Source organism: Phaenicophaeus curvirostris, chromosome 28, assembly GCF_032191515.1.
Source record: "Phaenicophaeus curvirostris isolate KB17595 chromosome 28, BPBGC_Pcur_1.0, whole genome shotgun sequence".
NCBI lineage: Eukaryota > Metazoa > Chordata > Aves > Cuculiformes > Cuculidae > Phaenicophaeus > Phaenicophaeus curvirostris.
The window spans coordinates 1637031-1656223 of NC_091419.1; the positions used below are offsets into that span (position 1 = coordinate 1637031).

Genomic DNA, 19193 nt, shown 5'->3' on the forward strand with positions numbered 1-19193 from the left:
CTTGCTGAAATATCCCCATCACAACTTTTCGTCTCCTGAAGGGGAAGAGAGCAGCTCTCTCTCCTCCTGGCAGGGCCATGCTGTCCCTGGTTGTGGCAGGGACCAGCGCTGGGGGCAAGAAGGCAACTGAGCTTCTAAAAACATCAAATTTTATTTCATCCTGGCAAACAGCTGAGCACCTTGATGCTTCAGCAAAGAGCCTCCTCTCAGCCCTATCTGTAGGAATTTGCCTTGTGTTTCGGCAGGAAGGTGAAGCTGGTCGGTACAGGTCCCAGAAGCAGCTCACTGGTGGAAAGAAAGAAAAGAAGAAAGATAAACCAAAAGGCAAGGAGCGGTTTGTGCTCAGCACAACAGAGGCACTGGACCCAGTGGCTGCGTAGCCCTGTGGCTCGGCTGCGATGCTGACTGCACTCAGATGAGTTCAAGAAGCCTTTACCCTCCTGAAGATAGAAGGTTCCTGCACAAAACCATCTCAGGTGCTGAGCTTTAACCCTGACCCACAGCCCCCAAGAGCCTCCAGCTGTGGGCAGTGCCCTTCTTGCTGGGGAGTCACTGAGAATCGAAGGCAAAATGGGGCCCTAAGGTTGGTGAGCTGAACCCCAGCCTCCCTGCTGCCAAGGTCGTGCCTAAAGCCAACACCAGCCTTAGGGAAGTTCCTCCCCAGCTCTCCCTGTGCGTGTGCAAAGCCACAACCCTGTTCAGGCCAAAAAGGACTCAGGTCAGAGCCTAAAATGCTCTCAGCCAGTTCTAGCGCCATCACATTTATCCCAGCTTCAGGCTTCAACTGTTTCTTAGCACGTTGGAACTCACACCGTATTTTCAGTGCAGGATCATCTTCTTTGCAGGCAAGGGGGATGCTGGTTCCATACAGCATCACTACACCTTTCCCTAAGCCATGTCAGAAAGAGAGAGAGGATCCCAGCAGGGCACAGAACTGCAAAGCAAGAGCCTCAATCTACAGCACAAAGAGCACTCTCAGAGATCTCTACTTCTGGCAGCATCTCCTTTCAACAGGCTTTAATCAATAAACCCAAACTGCTTTATGATCTTGTGCCTATCAATGTCTGTCTTGTGACACAGGGAAAACCACGGGTTACAAAGTTTTGTGCAGCCTAAAGTCAGCCTTGAAAAAGGGCATTTCAAAATGCTGATCCAAACTTGATGGCCTTGGATCACGGTTTTAAGCAGTTGATGACAGTGCTAAGAAAAGGGCTGAGGATCAGCACGCCCAGAGCAGGCTCTAGCCACGCTCCCTCTTTGCTGCTCTCTCTTTTGAGGGGAAGACAGCAGCTGCCTGCTCCAGCTCGCATTTCAGCTGCCTTGAAGCTTGTGAAATCATTTCAAGCTGCTGCTTGAGGACTTGTAGGTGTGCGGAAGAACAGTTTCCTACACGTTGTTGCATCAACTCAGAAACTGGATCATGAAAACTGGGCTCAGTATCTGCATGGGGGTGGCAGGATGGGACTGGCGGGGCAGAGCACGGAGGGAGCCGGTGCTGAAAGCCCAAGATGTCCCAGCGTTGTGCTTTCCTCTCTCCTGGGATGAACAGCGTGTCAGGAAAGAGGGCAGCCAATTGTGGATTGGCAGCAGGTACCGGATCCCTTGCTGAAGCAGATCCTGGGATTGAGAGAGCTCTTGAGGGCAGCTTCAAGCTCAATTAAAACTTCAAAGGGAAGCACTGGTGAACCCTGGCTGGGTCCTTACAAGCCCTTAAACGGAAAGAGTCGTCATTCACTCTTTGGAGGATGCCTGCAAGGCACAGTGACTCTGTGGGGCTCTGCAATGTCTCTTCCTAGCAACTTAAATGAAATACAGTGTTTCATTACCTTATTTTAATCCAATCATCCACGTTCTGGCTCGCCATCAGCGTCTCCATGTAGTCTCTCCCCAGATAGTAAGGCGGCCGCTCGTTAATTTTCTGAGGTAGGTGTTCTAATAAGCCAACTGGAATATACCTGCAATGACATGGGATAGCATGCGTGCTTTTGTCAAACGGGACAGGTTTGCGAGGTTAAAGCTGCTCTCAGCTGGGGAGAACTACCTGCACAGAAATGAGAGCCATTCCAGCAGGAACTTCCTGGTCTTCTCCACCCCCTGAGTATCCGACCCCCAGTGCTCAAGGCCGTAGTTGGAGAAGTCTTTGAGGATATCAAATCTCTCGCTGGAGGAGATATCCCAGTGTCTCTGGTCCTTAATTTCAGTGAAAAGCCACGGTTTGATGAGTGCCCCTCTGCAGCCAAGGAAAACGCGCATTGTTATGCCCACAACTGATGCTTCTCACTACACCAACCCATTCCAGACACTTCCTAGTGCTCCATTTGCCAGCCCAGGCTGGTTTAATTGTTTGTTCTGCTCTCCACAGGAAGCTGCTTTAAGCTCCTACAGCTGCAAACTGATTTTAGGAAGTTAAAGAGGAAAGTTTTCCTGCTTTGGGCTTGTTTAAGTATTTTATTCCTTTTTTAACCTTGCTCCAAGAAAGCAAAGGGGAAACACAGGCACTTGCCTTGCAATCATAACTCCCGAAACGCCCGTCTGCATGGCTCGCTGAGCATCTTCGTAAGACAGAATATCCCCGTTCCCTGTCCAGAGGAAGGGAGAAGCCAGAGGTCAAAGCGATACCTGAGGGCAAGTCAAAAGGAGATAATTCGGGTGTGGGATTAATTCACAGTGGCCACAGGGCCCAAGAGCCAGACTGCCCCAAGAGGCTCTGGGGCTCATGAGCGCAGACTCCCACGGAGGCTGCTGATTAATGTTCTTCTCACAAGGAAAGGCAGAGCCTTCTCCTCCCTCCTTCCCCACTCCCAACTCCCACCCTGAAGGTTTTGCTGGGACTCCCTGTGCTGGTGCCCAAGGGAGAAAACCCCTGCTGGAAACAAAGTGCTTTGTATCCTGCGGGTCCCTTCGCCTCCCGCTCCGCTCAGTGCTCATCACGCCTGGCCCCGAGCACACAGGCAGAGCTGGGCTGCACAAGAGCTGCTGGGAACTTGCTCCATCGTGGCACCAGCAGCAGGAGGGATACTCCAACCTTTCCCCCACGCCAAGTATCCTCGGAAGCCCGGATCTTTGCTTTACTAAAGACATCTCAAATCAATCGTGTGGCACTTTCAGTTCACAGGACAAAAGAACACAAACACCTACCAAAAAGAGGCATGGGGGTTGCTATTTTAGCACATTCTGCTATGTAGTCCCAGTCCGCGCTCCTCGTGTACCGCTGTTCCCTGGATCGGCCGTGGAGCTGGGGAAGAAGGTGGCTGTGAGACCTCAGCAAATGCCCCTGGAGCACTGGAAGAATGTGCAAAGGCAAAGACTCCAGTTGGGGTAAAGGAGCCCTCTGGACGTACAATCCAGGCAGTTGTTAACAGCCCAGGCTGGGGAACTGGTTAGCAGAGCCAAGAAAGGGCTGGATGCTTCCCCAGGAATATTTCAGCTATTTGCAAGCCAGAGCAAGAGGTGACTGCTCACACAGAAAGGGAATGTTTACTCTTTGCTCATTCCCAGGCAAATGAGATAGAATCATACAATCATAGAATAACCAGGTTGGAAGAGACCCACTGGATCATCGAGTCCAACCATTCCTATCAAACACTAAACCACGTCCCTCAGCACCTCGTCCACCCGTGCCTTAAACCCCTCCAGGGAAGGGGACTCAACCACCTCCCTGGGCAGCCTCTGCCAGGGACCAATGACCCTTGCCATGAAACACTTTTTCCTAATGTCCAGCCTAAATCTCCCCTGGTGGAGCTTGAGGCCATTCCCTCTTGTCCTGTCCCCTGTCACTTGGGAGAAAAGCCCAGCACCCTCCTCTCTACAACCTCCGTTCAGGTAGTTATAGAGAGCAATAAGGTCTCCCCTCAGCCTCCTCTTCTCCAAGCTAAACACCCCCAGCTCTCTCAGACGCTCCTCATAAGGCCTGTTCTCCAGCCCCTTCACCAACTTCGTTGCTCTTCTCTGGACTCGCTCCAGAGCCTCAACATCCTTCTTGTGGTGAGGGGCCCAGAACTGAACACAGGATTCGAGGAGCAGTCTCACCAGTGCCGAGTACAGAGGGAGAAGAACCTCCCTGGACCTGCTGGCCACACTGTTTCTGATCCAAGCCAAGATGCCATTGGCCTTCTTGGCCACCTGGGCCACTGCTGGCTCATGTTCACTCACTGTCAACCAACACCCCCAGGTCCCTCTCCTCCAGGCAGCTTTCCAGCCAGACTTCTCCTAGTCTGTATCTGCACAGGGTTGTTGTGCCCCAAGTGCAGGACCCGGCATTTGGCCTTGTCAAACCTCATCCCATTGGTCTCAGCCCAGCGGTCCAGCCTGTTCAGATCCCTTTGGAGCCTCCCGACCCTCCAGCAGATCCACACTTCCACCCAGCTTAGTGTCGTCTGCAAACTTGCTAAGGGTGCACTCGATGCCTTCATCCAGGTCACTGATAAAGACACTGAACAGGGCTGGACCCAGCACCAAGCCCTGGGGAACCCCACTTGTCACGGGCCTCCAGCTGGAGTTAACTCCATTTCCCACCACTCTCTGGGCCCGGCCAGCCAACCAGTTTTCCACCCAGCAGAGTGTGCGCCTGTCCAGGCCAGAGGTGACAGTTTCTCAAGCAGAATGCTGTGAGAAACTGTGTCAAAGGCTTTACTGAAGTCCAGGAAGATACATCCACAGCCTTTCCCTCATCCAGCAGCCGAGCCACTTTGTCATAGAAGGCTATCAGGTTAGTCTGGCAAGACCTGCCTTTTGTGAACCCATGTTGACTGGGCCTGATCACCCGGTTCTCTTGCATGTGCTTCATGATAGCACTCAAGATCACCTGCTCCATGACTTTCCCTGGCCCTGAGGTCAGACTGACAGGCCTGGAGTTCCCTGGGTCCTCCCTGCGACCCTTCTTGTAGATGGGCACAACATCAGCCTCCAGTCCAGTGGGACTTCCCCAGTCTTCCAGGACTGTTGGAAGATGATGGAAAGGGGTTTGGCCAGCACACCCATCAGCTCCTTCAATACCCTTGGGTGAATCCCATCCGGCCCCATAGACTTGTGGGTGTCTAGCTGGGCTAGCAAGGCCCTGACCACCTCCTCTTGGATCATGGGAGCCTCATTTGGCTCCTCTAGCTCCTGGGTTTGTACACAGACTGAACGACTTTCTTTACAAATAAAGACTGAGGCAAAGAAGGCATTAAGTACCTCAGCCTTTTCCTCACCCCCTGTCGCTGTTGTTCCTTCTGCGTCCAATAGGGACTGTATGGTCTCCCTAGTCCTCCTTTTATTATTTATATATTTATAGAAGGATTTTTTGTTATCTTTCACAGACTTTGACAATCTGATTTCTAGCTGAGCCTTAGCCTTTCTGATTTTTTCTCTACACAATCTCACTTCCCTCCTGTAGTCCACCCAAGAGGCCTGCCCCTCTTCCAGAGCCCATAAACATTTCTCTTCTTCTTGATATCACTCAAGATCTCTCTGTTCAACCAAGCTGGCTTTCTCCCCTACCGGCTTTTTTTCCGGAACACGGGGATGGCTTTCTCCTGAGCTGCTAGGATTTCCTTTTTGAAGAGCTCCCAGCCCTCATGGGCTCCCTTGCCCTTAAGTACTGTCTCCCATGAGACTTTGCCAACCAGCCTTCTGAAGAGTTCAAAGTCTGCCCTCTGGAAATTTAATGCTAATGTCCTGCTAACCACCCTCTTCACTTCACCTAGAACAGAAAACCCCATCATCTCATGATCGCTTTGTCCTAGGCGTCCACCTACTGCCACATCCCCCACAAGGCCTTCTCTGTTCACACACAGCAGGCCCAGGAGGGCACCCTCCCTTGTTGGTTCATTCACCAGCTGTGCAAGGAAGTTGTCTTCCACGCACTCCAGGAACCTCCTAGACTGCTTCCTTTCTGCTCTATTGTACTTCCAGCAGATATCAGGAAGATTGAAGTCTCCCACAAGAACAAGAGGCATTGATCTAGAGATTAACCCCAGCTGTTTATAGAAGAGCTCATCAGCTGCTTCTCCTTGGCTGGGTGGTCTGTAACAGACTCCCATCACAACATCTACCTTCTGGTGGGCTCCTCTCATTTTAACCCACAGGCACTCAATCTCCTCATCGCCACAATGCAGCTCAACGGTGTCCAAGTCCTCCCTCACAAAGAGGGCTACCCCGCCTCCTCTCCTGCCCTTCCTGTCCCGCCTGAAGAGTTTGTACCCCACCATAGTTGTACTACAGTTATATGAGTCGTCTCACCATGTTTCCGTGAGGGCAACGACATCATAGGCTCCTTGCCCTACGACAGCTTCCAGCTCTTCCTTCTTATTCCCCAGGCTGCGTGCATTGGTGTAAATGCCCTTCAGCTGAGCTGCTGAGCCTTCAGCCCTCTTAGAGGGAACAGAGCTCGTTCCCAACTGCCTGGTAACTGGAGTAGCTAGCTCCAGAGTGCCCCTATCTCCCTTAGCACCCCCAGGTGTGTTCTCCCCCACTTTCTGGGTGGTGAGGTACTGGTGGTCCTCACCAGCACACCCTCTCTGATTCTCCATTGCCCCACGTCCAAGCTCGTTCCTGTCTAACCTGGGCTCAACCCCCTCCCCCTTCACATCTAGTTTAAAGCTCGATTTATGAGCTTAGCTAGGCTTCTAGCAAGGGCTTTATTCCCCCTAGGAGACACACGTGTCCCATCCTTAGCAGCAAAGCCTGGGGGTGCGTGAGCCACCCCATGATCAAAGAAGCCAAAGCCCCTCTCCTCACACCAGGCTCGGAGCCAGGCATTAATCAAATTCTTCTTCCTGACTTCCTGCTCCTCTCTATTTAGCCTTGGGATGGAGCAGAGTACTATTTGTGCCCCAGAGCCCTCCATCATTTTCCCAATGGCCCTGAAGTCTTTCTTGATGGTTCTGGTCTTTCTGTTTACTAGACCATCATTACCAGTTTGGACTATCAGAGGATAGTAGTCTGTCTCGTGGACCAGGGAAGGAAGTTTTCTAGCTCCCTCCTTCACTGATACCCCCGGTAAGCACCAGACCTCTCTGTGGAGAGATGGTTCCATTGCTTCCCCAGCTCTGCTAGAACGAGGCTGATGCCTCTGCTCCACAGCGCTGCAGGAACCACCTCTCTTTGTAACGGATCTGAGGCTCAGGAGCACCTCAGAAAATGCTCTGAGCATTGGAATTTGCCTCTGTTCTTAGCAGAAAACACTGAAAGGTCAAAGGGGTTTGAAAGAGCTGCTCAGTTGTGGGGAAGGGGAAAGTCACCGTGCCCCAGGCTGATAGGCCAGCAGAGTTCCCCAAGCACCAGCCCACAATCTCACACCACAGCAAGTATCCCTGTACCGTGACCATGGATGCTCCCCACTCCCGGAGCTTGGGGATGAGTTTATGAGCCACGTTAATCTTTTCTTGCACCCCTGTCCGTATCTTCACAGTCAGTGGGACATCCAGCACCTGCAGAGAGGGGAGAGGGAGGCCCGGCTGAGGCAGGAGTTGGCTCCATCCGCTCACCTCCCGCTGCCGGCCGGTGCTCTGACTCACCGAGTTCATCCCTCGGACGATCTGTTCAAACTTGTTGGACCGAGTCATCAGAGCGCAGCCTCCTCCCTGGGGGACAAGAAGTGGAACAGTCAACACTTTCTGCCTCCTTGCATAGCGAGGAGCCTTCTCGGAGCTGCTCCCCAGCAGCCTCTGCTCGGGGGATGCGGGGAACACTTGGAGCATCTCAAGGCTTGGAGAAAGGGGACTCCTCAACATAAAAAAAAAAAAACAAACATGGCCCTTTTCTATCCCAACTTCTGCCTGCAGACAGCGAGAGACAGCAAACCCTTCCCTGCTCTTTGAACAGCTCTTTTGCCTTCCTGCTGGAGTCCAGCCTACGTAAATGAACTGGGAGCTCTGGATCAGACCGGCAGGAGAGATCAGGGAACAGGAGATGAGGCAAGAAACCAGCATCTCTTGAAGGAAGCAAAACGCAGTGCAGAACATCTTCTTACCTTCTTGTAGACCAGGTCAATGGGACACCCAACATTGATGTCTACAAAGTCCACTTCAATGCTCTGGTTCAGGAGCTCTGCACATTTGGTCATCGTGTCTGGAAAAGCTCCCTCCAGCTGCCAAAGAGAAATGGAGGGTACGAGTTCAAGAAGCTGCTTTTCTCCTCAGAAGCGAGTTCGTATTTCTTTGGTTATCGAGACGATAGCACTCACCTGCACCCCAAAAATATCTTCTGTGTGATGCCGTTTGAGGAGAGCCCACTCGGAGGACTGGCCCTGAAGCAGGTGTGTACACACAGCCATCTCTCCACAGGTGACATCTGCCCCAAAACGCTTGCAGATCCTTCGGAAAGGGAGGTTACCACACTGAGAGAGAGAGAGCAGGCAGACAGGTCTGTCAGGAGATTTGCTCCATTCTAAGTGTCCCAATGGCAAATTTTGACAGGAGAGAATTCTCTACCTACTGTGGTCAGTGGAGCCAAGTAGAGCTTGCCTTGGATCTTCAACTAGAAAACAATAAGGATGGAGGAACACGTTAGCAGAGCTGAACCAGAAGAGATTAAAGAGGGAGAGAGATTCCAGTTAGCAATTTTATCACTTGCCTTGGGTAAAACTCGGTGGGAAACCCAGGCAACCAGTGGTTTTGTTTGAGAACCTCAACTGTTCCCTGAGAACAGATCGTTTGGATTAAAGAACCAAAACTTCAAACTGCTCAATATTTTTTTTTTATCAGCCTGGAGAAAACTCAAAGCAGTCACTGATACAGAGGGATGGAAGCAACAAGGACAGGAAGGAGGCAACACTCTCTGCCAGGAAAGGGCCGTGCAGTACAGACAAACCAAGCAGCCCCAGCCTTGCTGCTCCTTACAGATCACTTCATAGAATCATAGAATCACCAGGTTGGAAAAGACCCACCAGATCATCATGTCCAACCATTCCTGTCACTAAACCATGCCCCTCAGCACCTCATCCACCTGTCCCTGAAACCCCTCCAGGGAAGGTGACTCAGCCCCCTCCCTGGGCAGCCTCTGCCAGTGCCCAATGACCCTTTCCGTGAAAATTTTTTTCCTAATGTCCAGCCTGAACCTCCCCTGGCGGAGTTTGAGGCCATTCCCTCTCGTCCTCTCCCCTGTCACTTGGGAGATGAGCCCAGCTCCCTCCTCTCCACAACCTCCTCTCAGGGAGTTGGAGAGAGCAATGAGGTCTCCCCTCAGCCTCCTCTTCTCCAGGCTAAACACCCCCAGCTCTCTCAGCCGCTCTTCTTCTTCTCCAGCCCCCTCACCAGCTTCGTTGCTCTTCCCTGGACTCACTCCAGAGCCTCACTGACAGCTCAGCCCCAACCCCCCTGCACACGCACAGGGCTGCAGATTCTCTTGGTTCTCACCCCTCCGAGGCCAACACCACAGCCCCAAGACCTCACCCTCCTGCCTCCTGCCCCTCACTACAGAGCGCGGGCCCCAAGCAGCCCTGTCCTCTGCCTGCCTCCCGCCCAGCGGAGAGGTCTCTCTCTTCCCAAGCACCATCCCAACCACTGGCCAGGTACACGAGAGACAGCAGCCCTCGACCCAGCTCTCACCTGCTTCTTCTCACACGGCCGCAGCTTTATCACATCTTCATCTGTCACCGGGCCCACGGTTTTGATGGAGGAAGCCTCCTCACCACCCGCAGGACTGGGCCTCTGCAAGGCCTCTGCTTTGGCACCTTCTCCCTGCTCCAGTGGGGCAGGACATTCCAGGCTGTCTCCCAGGCCCTCTGGGGGTGCTGTGCAGCTGGACACTCCTTGCTCCTCTGCAGAGCACTCTCTGGTTTTGCCTCCCTTCCCACCGTTGCCGTGGGCCTTGGCCAGCCCACGCAGGTACTCGTCAGCCTTCTGGAAGCTGAACTTCCTCTTGCGCAGCCGGTGCTGGAGATCCTTGGAGAGGTTGTTCCTCACCAGTGACTTCCCTTCCCATTGCTTGGCCAGCTCGGCGTTGACGATGTTCTGGTAGCCGTCACCGAGGTGGGCTTGGGCAAAGCGGCACGTGACGCCGTAAACGCACTTGCCGAAGGTTTCAAAGAGCACACAGCTGCGCCCCAGGTCGGCTGGCTTCGTGGCCATGTACTCGCCGATGTCGTGCAGGAAGCGGCACCGCGAGCCGAAGCAGCACTTCTCTGCACACCCCTTGAAAGAAGGAAGAGGGAGTCTTGAATCCTGTGTTCAGTTCTGGGGCCCTCACCACAAGAACGATGTTGAGGCTCTGGAGCGAGTCCAGAGAAGAGCAACGAAGCTGGTGAGGGGGCTGGAGAACAAGAGGAGTGGCTGAGAGAGCTGGGGGTGTTTATCCTGGAGAAGAGGAGGCTGAGGGGAGACCTCATTGCTCTCTCCAACTCCCTGAAAGGAGGTTGTGGAGAGGAGGGAGCTGGGCTCTTCTCCCAAGGGACAGGGAACAGGACGAGAGGGAATGGCCTCAAGCTCCACCAGGGGAGGTTCAGGCTGGACATTAGGAAAAAATTTTCCATGGAAAGGGTCATCGGGCACTGGCAGAGGCTGCCCAGGGAGGGGGTTGAGTCACTTTCCCTGGAGGTGTTTAAGGGACAGGTGGATGAGGTGCTGAGGGACATGGTTTAGTGATGGATGGGAATGGTTGGACTCAATGATCCTGTGGGTCCTTTCCAAACTAGTGATTCTGTGATTCTACGAAAACCTCTCTCCTCCACTTGCCTGCCCAGGGTGTGCCGGTCACACAGGGGGAGCCTGGGGCTGTGCTGGACCAGAGAGGCCGCAGGACTGTTCAGAGCACTCATCGCTCCCCGAGTGACACTGGGCATTTGATGAAAAGCTCCCAGGAAGCTGGAATGTGCTGCAGCTGGGCAGCGACGTACCCACTCAAGGGGACATTTTAGTGCTACCACTTCAGCAAAGACGACACTTAACTTGTCCTACCCCACTTGTCCCGCTCTATCCTCTCCCAGCCAGCCAGCAGAGGTGGTTTTCCAGCACAGGCCCCTGCTACGCTCTCCCTGCTGGGAGTTGGCCCTGGTGCAGCTCGACTTTTAACATGCTCTCCCAGGCTCAAACACAAACACAGCCCCGGAGCAGGAAGGGCCCACGGGGATCCAGGATTCCGCCCCCAAAGCAGCCTGGAGCAGGGCCCCTCAGCCCACCTGCGTCATCGACGGGCACAGCCTGCTCTCCTCGTAGTGCTTTGGTTTCATACAGGGCCTGCTCTTGTTCTGCCCCCGGGCTCGCTTCCGCTCCACGGGCTCCTTCTCCGTTGCTCCAGCAGCCTGTTGCCTTTCCTCATCCTGGCTGAGCTCTTCCAACCTCACCCGTTTGGCGGGGGGCTCGCTCTGGCACTTCTCCTCCTTCTTCTCCTCCGCATCCTCCTCCTTCTTCTCCTCTGTATCCTCCTCTGTCCCGGTGCCCACCTGGCTGCCGGGCTGCCCCCCTGCCCGCAGGAACGCATGGAATTGCTCCTTGGAGGTGAGGAACCTACGGAGCCAGAGCAACGGGTGAGTCCAGCAAGGGCAGCGAGGAGGCGGGGGCAGGGAGAAGCGGGTGCAGGAGAATGGGGGGCCAGGCACGGACCGGGGTGGGGCTACAGGGAGGATGGGCGTGGATCAGGGCTCACAGAGGTGATGAGCACGGACCGGGGCGGGGGCTGCGGAGGGGCTGGCATGGACCAGGAGGTACAGGGGGGCCCGGCATGGATCGTGGAAGGACTACAGAGGGGACTTGGATGGACGTGGGGGCTATGGTGGGAGCGGGCATGGACTGGGGGGGCACTATGGAGGGGCCAGGGACGGATCAGCCGGGCTATAGGCGGCCCAGGCGTGGATCGGGGACCGTGGGGGCGCTGGGCACGGACCGGGTGCCTATCGGAGTGCTGGGCACGGACCGGGGGTGCTACTGAGGCCCTAGGAACGGACCGGGGGGGCCACGGGGGTGCTGGGCACGGACCGGGGGACCGCAGAGGCGGATCGGAGCGGGCTACGAGGCTACCTGGCACGGACCGGGGGGGGCTACGGAGGGAGCGAGCACGGATGGGGGAGCTCTAAAAGGAGCGGGTGCTGACCGGGGGGCCTACGGGGAGGCCAGGTACGGGCCTGGGGAGGCTACGGAGGGGAGGACACGGACCGAGGGGGGACTGTGGAGCTGCCGGGCCCGGATCGGGGGCGACGGGGCGAGCCCCGGGCCTGCACTCACGGGGCGCGAACCGCAGCCACCCCGGCCCCGGCCATGCTGCGGCGCGCGGTGATGACGTACGACGGGACCACGTGACGCGGCGCAGGACCACGTGGTAGGGGAGGCAGTCCCGTCACGTGACACGGGGACGGGCACCGCGGCGGGCTGGGTGGGACCACGTGACGCTGCGCGAGACGGCGGGCGGTATAAAAGGCCGAGTGGCGGGGCGGGTCCCTCAGCGCGGCGGGCGGGCGGGCTGGGGTGTGTTGTTGTGTTCGGTTGTCTTGGAACAGAGACCTGGTTTAGGTCAGGAAAGAGCCTGAAGGCAGTCTCCAGACGTGGTTGGGTAACTCAAAAAAGCCCACAGCACAACATTCTTGGAGGATTTACAGGCTTCTTTGTTTAAAACTAGTAAATATACCCACTGCTGCTGCAAGGTGTTACGCCTTTTGTAGGAGGGCATCCAGTTCAGTGCTGAATTGTAAAATAAAAATATTGTCTTTGCCTCAAAGACTTTGTCCTTCTCAGTGTTTTCCCAGTGAAAGATGTTTCTCACCTGCCAATGTCTTGTGTTAAGAATGATCTGTGCTGAGCAAATGTGTCGTCTTGAATCATCTCTGATGGAATTATTCCTCCAAGCATCTAGTGCTGCTACAAAGGCTGCTTGCTTTCTGAAACTCCAAATGAGTCTTAGAGAGTTTATGTGTTGGTCTTTTTGGTATCGACCCAGGCCTTGCTCTTGGGCAGGAACAGGAAAGCCCCTCTGGGTTTTGGGTTTTGCCCTTTGTGCGGGGTTCGCTGGCTTTGGGGAGCGGGTCTGGCTCCTCTGCCTCTTCCTTGCTGCCTGCTGGAGAAGGGGCAGCTCCCTGCAGGGCACTTTGCGGCGTTTTGGTGTGTTTGAGGGCTTTGGAGCAGTAACTTTGGGCCTGGTTGCTGGGTGCTTGGCCCAAACTGAAAGGATGAGCCATCTCCTGCTGTAATTCTGCCTCGGAGCTGTTCTGTGAGCAGAATTCTGCCTGTGCTCCGGCCACAGGATTTTCCATAATACCCTTGGGGAACGTTTTGAAGCTCATCCCAGGTGAGGCATGGGTTGGCTTTGTCTCCCCCTCAGTGAGTGCCCCTGAGAACTGGCCGATGCTCCTCATTACAGGCCATCGTGCCTCCCTCCTGCCATGGGCTGGGGACAGGATGGATGGAGGAGCCCAGAGACAAGGCTGCCTTGTCTGGGAGGATTCACTCTTGGCTGTGGCCACCGAGAGGGTGAGAAATAGCTGTGAAGCTCAAACGTGGAGACCTCTTCTTCATCGTCTTTGCTGTCCCCACTCGGCGCTGAATCCAAGGGCTTTACTAGTCCTCTTTATGAGGAAAACAAATTGCCTTTATTCACATAAGCACTGAAAAGCAGACTGGAGCGGTTTTAGACCCGCTTTGTAGCACAGATACCAAGAGGTGGCAGAAAGCAACTTGTGGGTTTTGCCCTTAGGGGTTACTAGAAGCTGAGAGAGCAAGAGTGCTTGTGCCATCAGGGAATTGCTGCAGTATGAGTTTGCTCATGGGCGTGCAAGAGATGTGTGTGCGCATGGGGGGGAGGTAAGACTGCACACGGGGCTTTATTTTCATTTTTCTGCTGCTGTACTGCACTTCTCTCCAGATGCTCCATCAGAAGCATCTTTGGGAGGAGCTGGGAGCCCCGTTGGGTGCTTTTGCCATTGCCAAGGGTGGGCAGGTTGCATGATGAAGCCAGACTGCTGTGAGAAGAGCTTTTGGGTGAATGAGTCTTAATTAGTTTTAGAGAGAAATAATGAGGAATGCAAAATACTATTCTAAGCTTCATCTTGGCTGAGGGAAGGAAGGAAATGAGGCCCTGGAGGCTAATGAAATGATTTCACTGATGTTGTTGTGGGGCAATAAGGCTGAAGTCAGAGTGCTTTTGACTCGTACTCAGCTGAGGTCACAGGCTTCGGCATCTAATCCCTTCTTGGGGCACTGGCTCGGAGGCTTTACGAGGCTGAGCCTCGGGCGAGCTTCCCACCAGCCCCTGGGAAAGGGTGTGAGAGCGGAGCACAAAGGCCCCGGGGGTTGCCAGCTCTCTGCCCTTGGCAGAGATGGCACCCGCTGAGCTCTGCCCGTCCTCGCTAACTGCCACGGCTTCCCCTTGAGTTTGGAACACTCGTTACAGCCTCAAAGGGTTTAGAGGGGAGGTGGTATGGGGAGTGACTGCAGTTACTTGGTCTCCTCAGCCTGGACACGAGGAGACTGAGGGGAGATTATCACACTCTGCAGGTGCTTCAGCTGGACAGGGCTGCTTCCCCAGGGAAAGGGGAGCCCTCTCCTGCCCCCGCCTGCTCTGCTGGGGCTGGGGCTTGGCTCTGGGAGGGCTCTGTTCCCTTTGGGGCTTGTGGGCTTGGATTTGGGGCTCCATGGGGTTTGGTTTTGCCCTTCTTGGGCGCTGTTTTCATGTGCCCCCTGTGCCCCCTCTCTCTCCCACACAGACAGGGAGCAGTTGTGGAGAAACAAGTTTTAATGGGAAAAACAAAGAGAAACAGTCCTATCAAGGCTACTTGAACCTCCTCCTCCCTCAAAACTCAACCTGCTGTCCTCCCCAACCCTACTCCCCTTCTCCATCTCACCCCTGCCCTTTCTCTAATCCCACCCTTCCACCCCTTCCCCCTCTCCCAGTGCCCTGCGCTTGCTGGGTGGTGATGGCGAGGGGCTCTTCTCTCTCTTTGCCCCCTGCCGCTCAAGCGCAGGACGCTGGGGTGGCACAAAGATCATCTCGGCCTCCTGCCATGGGTCTTGGGGCCCCAAACCCCTGACAAATTCCTCCAGGCCCAGGATGGCATCTGCAGTCTCTGGGACGCTGTAGTCCGGGGAGAGCAGCTCCTCAGGCAGTGCCAGGGAGGAGAAGGGGCACGGGGGGAAGGCGACAGCAGTGCCCCCAGGTTGTTCTTTGGTGGGGCTGCTGCTGGCCACGGTCTTGATCTCCCCCACCTCCTCCACAAAACAGTCAAAATACTTGAGGGCCTCTTCGAGGGGCACCTCCTCAGGCAGTTGAGAGGGGCTGGAGGTGACATCGCTGCCTGGTGAGATTCCATTCTCCAAAGAGGCCTCTGTGCTGGAGCTGGCTGCGCTGCTGGGGTTGATGGCCTGGGGCTGCTCTCTGATGTTCTTGTGGCCAGGTATGGAGGCTGTTGATGATAGTGGTGGGGCCTGGGCCACCACCGCCATCTTCTTGTTCTTTTTCTTTGGTATCTTCTTCTAGCTGGAGCGCAGGAGTTTTGGGGCTTGGCGTGGAGATATCCCTGGGGCTGGAATGGCCGGGGAGCACAAGGACCATCACTGGAATGTTCTTTGGGGTTTCTGCTAGAATGGGGCTGCTTCCCTTTGGAGTGTGGGCTCTGAGAGCTTTTAGGGCTGGGATTTGGAACTCAGTGGGGTTTGATTTTGCCCTTCTTGGGCACTGTTTTCCAGTGCCCACTTTGCTCCCTCCCTCTCCCACACCAACACGGAGTAGTTGGGGAGAAACAACTTCAAATGGGAAAAACAATGAGGAAAAAGACCTATTAAAGCTACTTGAACTTCACCCCCAACTCCCTCAAAACTCACCCTCCCATCCTCCCCAACCCTACTCCCCTTCCCCATCCCACCCCTTCCCTCTCTCTAATCCCATTCTTCCACCTCTTCTCACTTTTCCACCTCTTCCCACTCTTCCACTTCTTCCCCCTCTCCCAGTGCCCTGCGCTTGCTGGGTGGTGATGACGAGGGGCTCTTCCCTCTCTTTTGCCCCCGCCGCTCAAACACCCAGCACTGGGATGGATCAAGGTCCATCTCTGCCTCCTCCCATGGGTCGTGGGGTCCAAACTCCTGACATATTCCGTGAGGCTCCAGACAGCAGCTGCGGTTTCGGGGTCGCTGTCATCTGGATTGAGCGGCTCCTCAGGTTGTGCGAGTGAGGAGGAGGTGCACGGGGGGAAGGCTACACCAGTGCCTCCACGTTCTTCATCCATAGGGCTGCTGGTGGGCACGTCCTTGATGTTCACTGCCTCATCCATGAAACAGTTGAAAACCGTTAGGGTGTCTTTAAGAGGCACCTGCTCAGGCAGTTTGAGAACATCTGACAGGTCCCCAAAGTCATGTTTTTTGAGAGCGGAAAGGGGCTGGAGGGGACATCACTGCCTGGGGAGATGTAATTCCCCAAGGAGGCCTCTGCGGTGTCTTTGCTGGCAGTGTTGACCTCCTTGGACTGCCCCTTGATGCTCTGGCAGGCAGGTGTGGAGGTTATGGATGGCACTGGTGGGGCCTGGGCCACCACCACCTTCTCCTTCTTCATGATCTTTTCATACTTCTTCATTATCTTCTTGTTCTTCTTGATCTTCTTGGTGGAAAGGAGGTTTTGGGCTTGGCGCTGAGATATCCCTGGGGCTGGGATGTCCAGGGAGGTCCTACTGCCCCAGGGAACCAACAGGACCATGCGCTGTGAAGCCATCCCGGGCCCTCCAAGAGATGTTGTCACTGGAGGCGGGATGGTGATGGGCTGCTGGCTGCTCTGGAGATGGGTGTCCAAAGAGCAGCCAGCTGGAGCGACCTGCGGCCCTGTGGGGGTGAGAGGGAGTCATGCTAGGCTGGGGGAACCTCCAGAGGTACCCACCGTGCTCGTCCCCATCACCCACGCACTCCAGCTCTGCACCAGGCACGTGGGGAGTTTGTGGTGGGGCCTTCCCTGCAGGGTGAGCTCCGTTGCTGGAGGCAGTGGGGTTGCAAATCGGGGAGGATACTGGCTTCCAGGAGGTGACACGGGAGAGATGACCCCGAGGAACTGGGATTCTCTGGCCCTGGGATTTCCTGGGCACACGTCACGCTGGCGAGGGCAGGGACGCTCGGCCCAGCTCGCTGCCCCCTGTGCCATCGCTGCTTGGGGACAGGGCTGGTGGGGACGCTGCAGGTGTGGAAGGTGCTGGGGGCCAGAGCAGACAGGGGAGCTCTACCTGCTGGTGGGGCCTGCAGGTCCTGGGCTGCCACCTCTGCTGGGGGAGTCAAGGAGCTGTGGCGCTGGCATTACAGCTGCCTGAGCTCGACAGCTTTCAGGGGTGAGGACAGGGCTTGGATGGCCAGAGCTTTCACTTCACCTCTTTCAGCAGTGCTAAGGCAGCTTTGAAAAAAACCAATATCCAAGAACTCACTGGGAAAGGCTAAGGAAGGGAAAAAAGGAAAGGTTGCTTAGTGAGATCTATATACCAGGAGAGCTAAGTCAGAAAAAGTTCAGCTACTCTGGCGTCCAAGTTAAACAAGACACACGTAGTAATGAATGTGCCCCTTCCCGGGGCTCCTGCACAACAGTCGGATGTGTCAAGCCTCTGGTTCTGGCTACTACACCCAGGCGTTAGCTGACAAATGAGGTTCTGTAGCAGCCCCAAGAGGTCACCTCCACAGCTGCAGCAGGGTGAGAGTGGGGATAGAAGTCCGGGCTGGTTGTTTTTGTTTGATCGCCTTTCCCAGCAGCACAGGAACTTTGTGACCACCTTTGCTGTTTAATGGTATAAATGGTAAATGTGGCAGAAGGCAGAGACTGGCTGCTGATGTATGGGCAGCACGTGAACCATCGGGTCCCATCCATCTTCTGGGCAAAGCAAAATCCATTCTTCTTTTCTATTCGCTACTCTTTAAACGGGTCTTGCTTTTAAAGCTGTGTGCAACAGCGCTTCCAGCCTTCTGCAAAGGAGACTTTTCCCATTGCTCATAAATCTACTATCAGGAAGCCATTTCCAGGATTAAAGCCTAAATGTTTCCCCTCTCTAGTTTCATGCCCCAGCTCCCAATTCCCTCCCTGCCGTAATCACCGGGTCTCAGTCTCCTCCCAGCAGCTGGGGTCCATGCAGACACACGCTGGGGTCTCTGTACCCCACACCAAGACCACAAAAGCCATTGTGTGAAGTCTGCCCCAAGAAAGCCTGTGGTGGGACACTTTGGGAATGGGCTGTGCTCCTCAAACACTTGTAAAAGGCTGAGCCAGGCTTTGGGCAGGCAATGGTGTAATAGTGTGTAGAAAAGTATCTCGTGCTGTAGGTCCCTCTTGGCCAGTTTAAGAGCTGCTCGGTGCACTGACTTAGTGTTTGGCCCATGGATGGAGTAATTAAAGTTCATTATCATTATCTGGGCAAGGCTTGTGTGGGTTTGGGACAAACCATCAGTGCACTGGAGGTGGATTGGGGTTCGGGGTCTGTTGTGGATATCGTACCACCTATGGCATAAGCGATCGTACCTAAAGCTGTGGGAATAAACCATACTGGTGAGTCCTTGGATCAGTAAAATCTACGTGGTGTGTGAGCAGGGATTTCTGACAGAGGAAGGAGGAAGAAAGACGCAGGATGCCTGGGCTGACGTGGGAACGAAGGAGCAGTGTGGGATCTCGAGTCTCTTGGCTGTGGCACTCAGCCCTTCATTAGTAATGCTTGGAGGAGACCCCAAGTCTTTTCGTCAGACCCTAAAATAAGGCAAAGCCAAGGCATCAGTCATGGGAGAGGCTGATTTCTTGGCAGAGGTTGCTGTGCACGATGGAGGAGCAGGACGTGGCTGTCCCTAGGGCCTCTGGGCACGAGAGCTGGGGAGGGCTTCGTTTCTCCCATTCTGGGGGCCCTTTCACACCAGGTTTTGCTGTCCTTCCCAGCCTCCACTGCCCTCAGCCCTGCTGTTTTGGGGCTGTTCTGGGGCAGCTCCTAGGGATGGCAAGGGGAGAGGCTCCTGAGAGCAACCTTTCTCTCCTGACCAACCCTGTGCGCTGTCATTTCGTGCAGGCTGGCTGTTCCCCCCCCAGCCCCATCCTCTGTTTTGACTTCAGAGGATTTGAGGATCTGGACAGGAAAGGTGCTTGCCTTTAACTGGCTTCTTCTAATGCCCTGTGCCACTGGGTAAAGTCTTCTGTGTGCTTTTAATTTTTATTTTTACATGAAAAAGCAACAGTGAGATTTCCTCCTGACATTTAATGCTGTTAGTAAGCGACAAACCGAATAAACATTCCAATTTCGCTGGGACAAAGGCTCCAAGATCCTGCTGCGATGAAACGCCTCACCATTTCCG

The 19193-nt window shown here is 54.8% G+C and overlaps 1 protein-coding gene across 4 annotated transcripts; it reads right to left on the minus strand.

Moving 5' to 3' along the window:
* Window positions 1–132: 132 nt before the first annotated feature.
* LOC138731783 (tRNA-dihydrouridine(47) synthase [NAD(P)(+)]-like) lies at window positions 133–12191 on the minus strand. Of its 4 annotated transcripts, XM_069877944.1 has the most exons (13): window positions 12141–12191; window positions 11099–11426; window positions 9531–10115; window positions 8419–8460; window positions 8168–8320; window positions 7955–8071; window positions 7500–7565; window positions 7302–7412; window positions 3139–3235; window positions 2504–2579; window positions 2042–2230; window positions 1827–1955; window positions 133–285 (listed from the first exon to the last, which is right to left on the minus strand). In XM_069877944.1, the coding sequence occupies exons 1-13, from the start codon at window positions 12173–12175 to the stop codon at window positions 213–215; spliced, it is 2001 nt and encodes a 666-aa protein (XP_069734045.1). In that variant the 5' UTR covers window positions 12176–12191; the 3' UTR covers window positions 133–212. The 4 variants fall into 4 exon arrangements, 3 of the variants coding, with proteins under 3 accessions (XP_069734045.1, XP_069734047.1, XP_069734048.1); XR_011339198.1 differs by lacking the exon at window positions 2042–2230 and having other exon boundaries at window positions 2504–2619; XM_069877946.1 differs by lacking the exon at window positions 2042–2230.
* Between the last annotated feature and the right edge of the window lie 7002 nt (window positions 12192–19193).

Excerpts from the sequence above, each read along its gene's own strand:
- LOC138731783 (XM_069877944.1), bottom strand. The coding sequence starts at position 12,175 with ATGGCCGGGGCCGGGGTGGCTGCGGTTCGCGCCCC. Across the intron at positions 10,116-11,098 it reads TGTGCCCGTCGATGACGCAG|GGGTGTGCAGAGAAGTGCTG; the intron begins GTGGGCTGAGGG and ends CCTTCTTTCAAG. Across the intron at positions 3,236-7,301 it reads GGGGAGCATCCATGGTCACG|CTCCACGGCCGATCCAGGGA; the intron begins GTACAGGGATAC and ends CTTCTTCCCCAG.